This window comes from Girardinichthys multiradiatus, chromosome 9 (genome assembly GCF_021462225.1).
Source record: "Girardinichthys multiradiatus isolate DD_20200921_A chromosome 9, DD_fGirMul_XY1, whole genome shotgun sequence".
Lineage (NCBI taxonomy): Eukaryota > Metazoa > Chordata > Actinopteri > Cyprinodontiformes > Goodeidae > Girardinichthys > Girardinichthys multiradiatus.
In genome coordinates, this window is record NC_061802.1 from 22,786,841 (window position 1) to 22,799,251 (window position 12,411).

The window sequence follows — 12,411 nt, forward strand, 5'->3', positions numbered from 1 at the left end:
CTGCCTCCAGTCATTTAAATCCACAAGCCTCTACTTTATATTGTGTAGCCTAAAGGCACAATGTCAGTTTGCTTTCGCTTTCTTTAGCGGCTGCTCTTCTATGCAACACATAAGGTGGTAGAATATAAAAATGACATAGGGCAGGAATAACAACAAGGAGCATATCCTTCAAAATACTAAACACACACAGCAATAAAAGACATGCAGACAACTGAACACCAGCAATGCAGAGCTAGAAAAGAAATTCTTGCTTGCAGAAAACACACAGCAGCAGAGACATACAGGCTATCCCAATGTACCTTTTACGATCAGGTTGAGGAGCTTGGGCCGCGGGTTGCGTTCGCTCTGAATTGAACACGTGTATTGGCCGTCATCGGTAACATCCACTTTTTGTATCTGAAGACTGTACTCGTGTTTGTCACCAACACTGGACACTATGGACACACGCGGGTCCACGGACCACTTGTCGTCTCCTGCAAAAATGATGCTTGAGCGGTTCAGCCAGGCTCCTTTAGAGATCCCATCCAACAGATAGCACCTGAATTGACAAGAAACATTTTGTTACACTGATTGAAAAAACACATTCTACTGGACAGCAAAATGTTTTTTCAGTGCAAAGGGCTACCATGTTGGCTGTCAAAGACTGTAATCGATTCAGTTCACACATATTAATACACCTGCTTTGAACTTTTGCACATTTGTTTTTTATGAACAACCACAAAGTTCAATATATTTTATCTGATATTTTATATGATAGACCATCACAAAGTGCAAGTGCATAAAAATTAACACCCTGAACACACAATGCTCTCTGTAAAGAATGGTGGTGGCACCATCATCTTATGGAGAAGTTTTTCTTCAACTGATAAGATGAAAGATGAAGCTAAATACTGTTGAGCCATGGGAAAAACCCAGTTAGAAGCTACACTAGACTTGAGACTGCAGCAAAGCTTCACCTTCTAAAAGCTAAAATGGAATGGTGTAGGGCAAAGAATAACACTGTGTTGGAAAGACCTAGCCCAGACCTAAATTCAAATGAAAATCTGTAGGAAGACCTAAAAAGTTCTGTTCATAGATATTCTTTATCCAATCTGATTGAGTTGAGCTATTTTTTGCAATAAATTAGCACAAATGTTTTTCTCCAGAAGTACAAATATGGTGCAGTTGGACCATAAAATAACTACAATTACAAAAATTCCATTGAGATTTGTGGTTTTTGGCTGAACAAATTGGAACATTTCAAAAGATATGAACACTTTTACATGGCATAGTATTTACACATTATATTCACCCTTAAATTTTTTTGCAGAAATTCCAAATATTGCAGCCTTTTACACATATTTGCAGGTATATTTAACAAAGTTAAACAAACAATGATAGTAGTGTGGAATGCTGAAAAAATCCAGAGAAATGCTGCAAGACACTCGGGGTTTGTGCGCCACAGACCACACAGAAAGATGTGATCCCTATTACCGCAAAGGCATTGTTTGGAAGCAGACCTGTATCAAGCATGCCATGTTTAGGTTTTTCACACAGGCATTATTTCTCGCCATAGATAAACAGTATCAGGTGTATTTTTCCACATAGTGTCTGTGGGAGAAAAAAAGCCACTAGGGGGGTCATTGCAGACATCGACTATTAACATGGCTGTTTTGACAACATAAGGTTATGAACTGGAACGGAGGACAACTGAAGGGTAGGAAAACCCGTCTTCTCCTGTTGTAGAAACAGACTAAACAGAGCTGTGACTTCATTGAAACTTAAAATTTGAGCAAAAAAATTTTGCAGTTTATAAAAGATAACTCTGAAAAGTCACAAAATAAGTTAAACTATCTACGCAGACAAAGTGAACAGGACAGATTTCAAGGCATACAGTTGATGTTATCAAAAAAAGGAACATGAGGTGAACATGCAAAAGATTTGACTCCAATACAAGAGCATGGGAGCAGGATTAAATGAAATAGTTGCTCTGTTAATTTTAATTTTCTTTTGAAGAACTATAACACATACAAACTAGGGCTGTGCAGTTAATTGAATGCATCATTCAGTTTTTAGCTCAAAATAATAAAACAGAAACAATTATTTAATGTTATTTTAGGCCTCTACCGTTTTGCAAATATGCTCAGATTTTGTAATCCCCCCCCTCTATTGGAAGCTGAATCCACATTCTTAGGTTGGTCTTGTTTTGAAAAGTCAGTACAAGTAAAGATGGTTGGCACTTTAATTATTTAAATTGACTAGAAAGAAGCTATATAAGTTCAGTCCATTTAAAGACACAGATGTAGAATAAAAATACATGATGAGCGAGATGTGTCACTGGCTGATATTAGAAAAAGACTGAATGTTTTGGAAAATTATTTCCCTAAATCTAAATACATGTAGAGGATCTCTCATTAGCTCAGGGCAATAAATTGTTAGCAAATCTGGTTTGGTTCAACTTTAGTTATTGTTAGATGTGATAGGTCTTTTGTGTATTATTTTCTTTTTCTTTTGATAGTTTACATTTTTCTTCCATTTAAAAAGTTTTAATTATTTTCCGGACCAGGTTAAAGGGCACTAAAATGTTCATTTTATTAGTGTTTAATTTTACTAAATATAGGGTCCTATATTTTAATAAATGCTTTGTCACTAGTTTTAAATGGATATTCAACAAAAAAGTATCAGGGAAAATGTTAATTAACTGTTTTTGAATGCAAGGACTGTATTGTTTTTCCAATCCTAATAATTGCTTAAATAAAATTGTTATATTGACCAAAACATAATTTTTTCCCATAATTGAGCAGCCAAAATATAAACTAATTTGTGTAAACTTTGTTTTACATCAGCAACTAAATGTAACAAACACTGACCATAAAAGGAAAAAAAAACAGCTGGTTCCCTCATAGCAAGAAAACAATTTATTCAGTACAACCTTACTGATGTAACAGTTTTTATATAACACTTTTTAATGTGTATCAGAGCAAATGTCCCTAACCTTTAATTTATTTTTACTGGACTCTAAAAAAAGAGAAAAGTGGTCAATTTAGTCTTGATTGGATCGATCACTGGCCAGTCGATTGGTGCCTCACCAAATTAAATGCAATCAAAGACCAAACAGCAGGGGTTTGTAAGGAGTTTCCTCTTTAACATTTTTCATTCTATCCTATGTGAAAAAGGCAACAGGGACTTTTCCCTTCATTTTAACCCAAATTTTAATTTCCGACATGTTTGTAGGAACTATAAACCTCTGGACTTTAAAGCGATTCATTATGAATTTTCTGTAATGTTATGAAATTCATAACTATTCATGGCTATAAATATTGTAGCTTCACACTGAAGGCATCAAAACTATGAATTAACACATATGGAATTACATACTGAACAAAAAAGTGTGAAACAACTGAAAATATGTTTGTTGATGAGCTTCAAGAGGTAGTCACCTGAAATGGTTTTCCAAGTCTTGAAGGAGTTCCCAGAGATGCTTAGCACTTGTTGGCCCTTTTGCCTTCACTCTGCGGTCCAGCTCACCCCAAACCATCTCGATTGGGTTCAGGTCCGGTGACTGTGGAGGCCAGGTCATCTGGCGCAGCACCCCATCACTCTCCTTCTTGGTCAAATAGCCCTTACACAGCCTGGAGGTGTGTTTGGGGTCATTGTCCTGTTGAAAAATAAATGATGGTCCAACTAAACGCAAACCGGATGGAATAGCATGCCGCTGCAAGATGCTGTGGTAGCCATGCTGGTTCAGTATGCCTTCAATTTTTAATAAATCCCCAACAGTGTCACCAGCAAAGCAATCCCACACCATCACACCTCCTCCTCCATGCTTCACAGTGGGAACCAGGCATGTAGAGTCCATCCATTCACCTCATCTGCGCCGCACAAAGACACGGTGGTTGGAACCAAAGATCTCAAACTTGGACTCATCAGACCGATCGTCCGCAGCAGAGGTGACTCTTGGTCTTCCTTTCCTGGGGCGGTCCTCGGGTGAGCCAGTTTCTTTGTAGCGCTTGATGGTTTTTGCGACTGCACTTGGGGACACTTTCAAAGTTTTCCCAATTGTTCGGACTGACTGACCTTCATTTCTTAAAGTAATGATGGCCACTCATTTTTCTTTACTTAGCTGCTTTTTTCTTGCCATAATACAAATTCTATCAGTCTATTCAGTAGGACTATCAGCTGTGTACTGTATCCACCTCCTGCACAACACAACTGATGGTCCCAACCCCATTTATAAGGCTCGAAATCCCACTTATTAAACCTGACAGGGCACACCTGTGAAGTGAAAACCATTTCAGGTGACTTCCTCTTGAAGCTCATCAACAGAATATTTTCAGTTGTTTCGCACTTTTTTGTTCAGCATATAATTACACATGTGTTAATTCATAGTTTTGATGCCTTCAATGTGAAGCTACAATATTCATAGTCATGAAAATAAAGATAACTCTTTGAATGAGAAGGTGTGTCCAAACCTTTGGTCTGTACTGTACTTTTCCATTTTGGGAAAATAAGATAAATGAAAAAGTAACTATACAAACAATGAGGCTTTTAGAAAATGGTAATATAATGAGAAAGCAACATCTGCATTTGTCACTGAATAATTGTTAATATCATTAGTACATATTATGATTATTGAAACCAAATAATGGAATCAGACATAGGAAGAAAAAAATAAACACCATAAAGAATGAAATGTGGCCCTCATGGCAGTGTTAGCAGCTGGAGCAAGACAAGCTTCTGCAGGTAAGACACTTATTTCTAGATCAGCAAAGCAAACACTGCATCATGCAACACCAACACAAAGCCGCTCTTGCTTTCCATATTTCATCATGATGTACATCTGCACATCACTGCTGTTAGCGCCTCTCAGAAAACTGTTCTTCAAAAGCATTTCAGGACTTGTGGTGTTCCTGTCAGCTTTCCTTAGCTTGCTTTTTGGGTCATAGACAAGAAAATATGGTAAGAGGGAGCAAGTATTCCTCTGAAGAAAAGATTGGGCAAAGTTTTTTAATCACTTTTTTTTGTGTACTGTCTGGATTTTGAACAACTTTGTTTCTAACTATGGACAAAATACAGTCTGAAATATAAACCCTTTTAGAGCCCTACAAAGCTTGAGCCTAACGGAAAACTCCAGTGAAAGTTCCTGATACCACTGCTATTTTACTTTGTAGAGGCTCACTGTGCAAACACATGAGTAAATAAACTGTACAGTATGGTAAACTATGCACCACTTTAGTCAATATACATTTATTTTGTTAGATATCTCAGAATTGTAGGAACTAAAGAAATCCAATCATATTCTGTGACAGATATGGAAATAATGAGCAGTAAAGGGCAATCACGTTGGTCTCTTTAGCTATTGTCAACACTACACACAGGACTGTCGGCACTGAAAATCGGTTTGGCACAACAGCAAAGCTGCCGACTCCATATGACGAGAAAGCGCTTATCAGGAAGGAGGAAAGAGGACAATGGTGCATGTAGCTCATATCCCCTCCGAGAGAATGGACAATGGACAGGGAGGACAATGATATAAAAGTTTAAGTCAGAAACAGAAATGCAGAAACTCATAGATCCTCTAAACTAAGGTGTCCCTCGCCTGTTCTAAAAATGTTATTAACAAGGTGCTTAATATTTAATGTACCGCAGAAGTCAGATTTCACATGAGACAAGTCAGAAAACCAGTTGGATTTGCTACTTGTTGTGGTCAGTAACCACACTAACTACTAATAGCTTTGCAAGCCACTAACATATTTCTCTGCATTTTATTTTAATTTGAACACTCGCCAGAAAATACAGAAAAACCCTATAATGTTTCCCTTTCTTGCAGATTACAGTTTAAAACAATCTTTTTACATTTACATCTGAAATATTTTTATGTTCTGCAGACTCTAATAATTAACATTTTCAAGTGGCTCCAGCAGAGTACAAACCTGAATCTCACACAGAATCTTTAGAGAAAGTAAAGATTAAGGAGGCCTTCCAACCTCAAAAACGTAGCGCTTATCGCCAAAGATAAATCACCAACATACCAGTGGAAACAGGCAAAAAGCTGGTCAGCAATTATAAGAATGTTTGATGCTGTATTGCAAATAAAATATTTTCCACTGATTATTCAGAAGGGTATGAATAATTATTTTAAGGCTATTCTTATCTTCTTGATTATTATCTTTTGAGAGATGCCTGTCTCCCTTTCTTTCAGAAACAAACTTGTAAAATTATTTTCATTCAACCAACATCTAAATCTGCCAGCTGTCTTAACTATAAATGTGATGCAGTACAATGTGTACAACTAATTTAATGAGCCAAACCATCAGAAGTACAAATAAACAGCTGGTATAATAGCAATGTTGACCTTTTACACAAAGCAAGGGTGGATTGTGGAAATCTCAGAATTTCCAAATCACAAAACTCCAACTCTAGGTTAAAATCCAGATGATTTTACAGAATTGGAACAAAAAACGACTGCTTGGATTGATCCTAACTAGGGTAATATATTTAATGTTCCTATCATTCATGCTCTGTATAACAAAGTTACATTTGGCCAGTTGCATGGACTCTCCATGCTCTTGATGTTCATACCGGGAATGGATTTTAGTGACCGAATTCTTAAAGCTTATCAAGGTTGTCAATGTCAACTTTATTTATAAGGCACATTTAAAAACTACCAAAGTTGAGCAAAGAGCTTCACAACCTCAGCAAACAACAATAAAACACAATACAGGATAAAACAATAAGCAAAATTTCATGGGTGTGTAATAAAGATCTTGAGATGAGTGCAGAGAATAGTGCAGAAAATATGGGTTAATTGCAAATGATAATAGTATGATTACTTGTTTTCCTGCTTCTAAGTAAAACTGGAACACACCACATTTTCTGTTTGATGCTCAGTGTTGTAGCAAAGGTTTGCCCATACCTCTGACCAGACATCTCCTGTGACTCATAATTTAAAACCAGGCGAGAGTGCATGAGAAAGTGAAAAATACAGTTGACCTCTGTGCAGCACAAAGCCAATAACATGAATAATGTTTCAACTACTTGCTGGGCTGTTATCGCTACATTATTAAGTATAAAAGACATTTTCTCCATTTGTCTTGTTTGTTTCCGGCTGATTTCACTGTTTTTCAGAATGAACTTTAGAAACAAAAATTCTAAGGTTAAGAGTAACTGTTCTTGTCTCTGTCTTCAAAAGAAAACTGTAGCGGTGGTGAGCCTTAATACACGCCAGGTGACAAAGTTCCATAATTAAAAGTTAAGTTTGAGTAAACAGATTTATGTCAAACTGTTAAAGCATAGAGTAACAGGTTAGACTTCCATAAACATCTAGATAACTTATCTGATCATTCAGAACCCTGGGATGATAAAAATGAAATAAGAGGTTGTCTTTGACCCACACGTACGTTTGAACAGACTGTAGAATATCTTGTTTTCACATTCAAATCATCACTCAATAAGTAATTTACCTTCCTGCTATTATCTGCACAGGTTTCCATATTCTTGCCTGTTTTTGATCAAAAATACAAAAGCACAGATTGTAGTTTTTAAATTATTTTATTCACTTAACATTGCTTAGACTCTGCATCTGCTATTGTTCACGACTTATAGTTGACATTATGTCGATATTTGATGTTACTTTACAGTCTGAATCATTTATTTTTCTTATTATTGGCTCTTTTATGTGTTTCTATGTGCCTCTATTCCACTACACTATTTCAATATTTCACTACCATCTTTATGAACTAGTTTAGGGGTTGAGTTTTTTGTTTTATCGTCCCTAAAATACCTGCTACCTAAATTGTAAAACCATAACATGCTCTTGCCCGGAGTTATTACTCTGTCCTGCCTGAGCTATCCAAACTTAGTTATGAATACTGCAATGTGATAAAATAGCACAAAGGACAAATTAATATACAGAGTTGTTAGTAATACAAGAAAAATATAACACAATATTGACTAAATATAAGGGGAAGAATGTCAGGTGTTATCTTCTTCTACTGACATTTTTCTTTTGAGACATAAGGCTGAAAAGAAATTAAAACCAAAATGTGAAATATAATACTTTTCCAAAAAGTGAAATTTTATATTGTCACCAAAAAAGTAAGTATATAAATTCAACGCACAGTCCTGTCATCAGGTATGCCTTTTTCTGCCAGTTTCTCTAGTGGTTTCCTTTTAGTCATGCTTAGCAGCAGAGAACTGATAACTCTTTTGGCCTTTCCCTTCATCAATCTCCCTCTCAGGAGCCTCCATCTTGAATATATTCTGCGCAATTAGTCCTGAGACATTGTAGTTTCCATTCTATAGCAGCTCTGACACGAAAAAAAAGTGCACTAATTAATATTTCTTTTCATCCCTATGCTTCTTGTGATTGACTGCTCAGGAACCAGGCTCACACCAAGACACTTTCTTTCAAAAGTTAAATACATATTGCATTTTGGAACAAAGATAAGGTGTCTATCATATTAAAATGATGGAGAGAAAAAGAGATAAGATGGTATTTAAACACCTTTCATGCATACAGAAAGAATACTAAACATTAATTACAGTATGGAGGCAAGTAAGAGGTACACAATGTAATCAGTTTTGCCAAACTCACGGAATCTCTTTTACTGGATTCCATTTTTAACTCTGATACAGTATTTTGACCAATATTCCCAACCTGGATAAAACTGTTTACTAGATTCTTGAAGAGTAAATATTCTTCTGGCACAAACCCCACATGTATCTGCACTTGAAAACAGATTTTTCATGTTTCACAGCCTCACAGTTTGCAGTCAGCTGTTTTTTCTTAGACATTTGGCAGAAGGAAATTGCTATATTTTAGGATGGATTTCTAGGTTTTATAAGATGTCTTGTTATGCAAGGCTGTTAAAACTTTAACACTGTTAGCATATGTTTTATAAACCTTGAGTTTAAGGAAAACAAACATTGTTACAGGTCTGCGTAGGTCATTGGTTGTTTAATTAAAATAAATTAGGCAATGTTAACATTTTTATTCATGTAAATGTGGTATACTCCTTTAGGGTTTTTGGACAGTCAACGAATAATTGGGTCCATGACACTAGCATGTGGGGATTTTATTCTTTTGTGTGTCAGGATGCTAATATCCGACTATATTTTCTAAAAAAATCTATTCAAAATACTAATCACTTCAAGACCAGTTGGAACATATATGTTGAACAGCAATTAGCTTGTGAAACAAATACTCCAAACAAATGTGTTTGACTCCATTTCAGGCCTTTCACACATAAAGAGTGACTATACCCACCCTTTCTGTAAGCTGTACAAGCTTTCTGAGCAAGTTGCTGCCCTGGAGTGCAATGAATCATCAAATGAGAAAATGCATTTCACGTTGACTGACTGGGTGTTAAAGCACAAGTTAAAGGAGACTGGGAGTGACCAAACTGCAGTCTTTTCTGCAGTGAAACAAGCTAAAAAGATTTATTTTAGACTCCTCATAAAATAATTTTCACAAATCTATCAACATTTTATATCTTCCAGCAAATTAATGTATGGAGTTAAATTAGTTTAATTGATAGACTTGCTAATATTAACAATCACTTAATTATTAATGTATGATTTTTTTCCTAGTTGACAAACTGTATGCAAATAGAAGTATTTCAGTTCAAGACTATGCCTCTGCAATAAAAGATCTTTAACACTCACATCAACTTATAAAATATAATTATAAATTCCAGTAACATTTGCTTTTTTCACAGACTGAATAAATGTACTCAGATAAAAGGTTGGATTGTTCCACAATTTTCAGTATAAGATACTTCAATAAAAGAAAAATTTATTTAAAGGTGTTTTAAATATCTTTCCCAGAAAAAGTGACAATAATTTTAGATGGCAGCTGAATGTCACTTTGCTTCTTTGCCAATGTGTACCCCTACTTAGTTCTTAGGCATTGAAATGTCATCCTTTCCATCTCCCATTTTGTAGCTTTAAACAAACCATTTAACACACCTTAAACCATAGTGTATTTGTTTGTTTGTTGTGTTTTAATGAATCATGGAGATTAAGAATATCTCACAGGACAGCGCAACGGAGGCGCATATCTGGAAAGACAAAAGCTCGCAGGCGAACTTTTGGTCCACAAGGCCATTCCCGGAAGAGCTTGAAAGCTGGAAATCTGTCTGATACACGAAGATCAGTAGATTTATTCGCCGATAGAAACACCGCGCCAACACCTGGCGCAGGTGAAAACCTAGAGAGGTTCTATCTCCAAGGAGATGAACCTTGTTATTCAGTCGACTAAATGGTTCTTCATCTTTTCCCCTACTGGATGGATGAGAAGTTAACGTTCACTTTTTTTTTTCTTAATTTGATCACTGACGCATGGTCCCCCCTCCCCTCATTTTTTGTCAGACCTGATCCCTCCTCAACCGGTGGAGAGAAGAAATCAATGTCAAAGTAATTTCGTTCTTTTTATATTAAACCAGATAGGTTCATTTAGAGGTCTGGGCAGGATGAGGCAGTTAAGGTGACGTAGGATCACCAGTAGTTAATCTAAGGTATCAATTTGTTGCATGCAATACTGATTGAAGTGTTTTATGCTGAGCTGTGTTTTGATTTGCTGCGTAAGCGCTGCTGAATCGTGCATCTTCATGTTTTGTCCGGCTGATCTCAAATCAGCCAGGAGTTAGAAGTTAAACTTTTAAAAGTTTTCATTCAAAGCAACTGCGGTCTGGGCTTTGCCTGACCACTTTTTGTTCCAGATTTATTGCTGGAGATTTTCCACTGAGTTCCTGCCTCAAGGTTTTATGACCCTGTGTCCGAGATTTTGTGCGATCAGCTGTTAGTGGCTAAGAGCACCCGGCTCACCGTTTTATTAGCTGATCGGTGCAATCGAGACATCAACACACCAGGAGGACTTCTCTTTCCATTTAACCCAAATTACACATTTTGTCCACAAAACTGCTGGTTTGATCTTCATAGACACTAAATGCATATATATTTTTCTTTTATCATTATTGTTAGGTAGTCATTTTTATTCTTTGTGTAGAACAGTGCTTGTTAGTTAGGTGAAGGTTTTTGGGCCACAATAATGGTATATCAGGATTATTTGGCTTCAATAAATCTGCACATATATATAATTAAAAGAAGAGTTTGTGTTTATTTCGTGCAAGAGTGATTTATCTGTCAAAACAAGGTCGAAGATCCTCCATTTTCGGTGAAGTGGTTGAATAAACAGTGACAGTTGGTGCTTTGGTTAATAATTTGTGATTATTAAAGAGCTTTGAGCCCATAATCACAACACCAGAGGACATCTCTGATTTCTATTCGTAAGTAATGACTTTTGGTTAAGAAATAAAACAATTTTTCTCAAATTATGATTTTAAATTATAATTCTTGATAAATATTAATTAATCAATAATCATAATCCTTACACAGGTATGAATCGGCGTATGGTCGGTACAAAGCTTCGCACAGCAGAGAGCTATACTTCCTCCCCAAAAACGTCTGGTGTGAAAAAAACAAAACTGCAAAGGTATGAAATGAAAAAGGGGAGAAATGACCACTGTAGAGAGTGTTATGCACAAATAAATAAATAAATAAATACAGTCTACAGTTAGCAGCAAATAAATGGAGTAGTGAACAGATAGGATCACAAAAAAGACAGATTAAAATTTCAGGATTGCTGGAAAGCACAAGCATAATACTCTGTCGGGTAAGGGTTAATGTGAACCCGACAGTATCAGCACCAATTATTAAATGTGTAGGAGGACAACTGAAGCAGACGAGCAAAGAGTTCATAGCTGATCGGTTTATTTCTCAAATGTTGCCAGAATGTTACTTTGTAAAACCTTCCTAAAATACATCAACATTTCTGTTGTCCATACACAGATGTAATCTGAATGCTGAACCCCCCCAGTCACTGATTTTGTAGGAAGTCAGATAAATTCTCTCTCTTTTTTTTTTTTAAATAAATGAGAACTTTTCACATGTTAAAGTTTGGCAGTCAGGATGTGTCAGAGGATTTGTGAGAACAAGGACATTGTGCCGTGTTGTAAAATCGAGGTACAGAACATCAAGCTCTTAATCCCCAATATAATCTGTCCGACTGTGACCAACGATGGGACACATGGAAGGCTTTCCAGCTCTAATCCACATGGACTCAATGATGAAAGAAAGCATCTAGCATTACAGACAGAGGAATACAAAGACTGTTTCATGACTATTCAAGACAAATGCCCAAAATGTCACTTCAACTTAAGCGCTTTGTGAAATGCATCTTATTCTCCAAGACAGACAGAAATAGCTCCGTACTGTGGTAACAAGATGAAATCAATCAGATTTGTGCATACATATCAGTGTTTTATTAATACAGCAACATTTCAAAGTTGTTGGAGGCACTTTTTCTACCCCGCCTCGTATCGAGGGATCTGCTCTTAAGTGTCTTTGGTTGAGTAGTTTTGTTAAACAAGC

The 12,411-nt window shown here is 36.3% G+C and overlaps 1 protein-coding gene across 2 annotated transcripts in view; it reads right to left on the bottom strand.

Annotated features, from left to right (window-relative positions):
- Window positions 1-12,411, bottom strand: part of negr1 (neuronal growth regulator 1) — a 234,616-nt gene that overhangs the window by 156,140 nt on the left and 66,065 nt on the right. For both annotated transcript variants that reach the window (XM_047375287.1, XM_047375288.1), the window contains exon 2: window positions 300-538. In XM_047375287.1, the coding sequence (XP_047231243.1) occupies window positions 300-538 (239 nt within the window). The remainder of the gene's footprint in view (window positions 1-299; window positions 539-12,411) is intronic.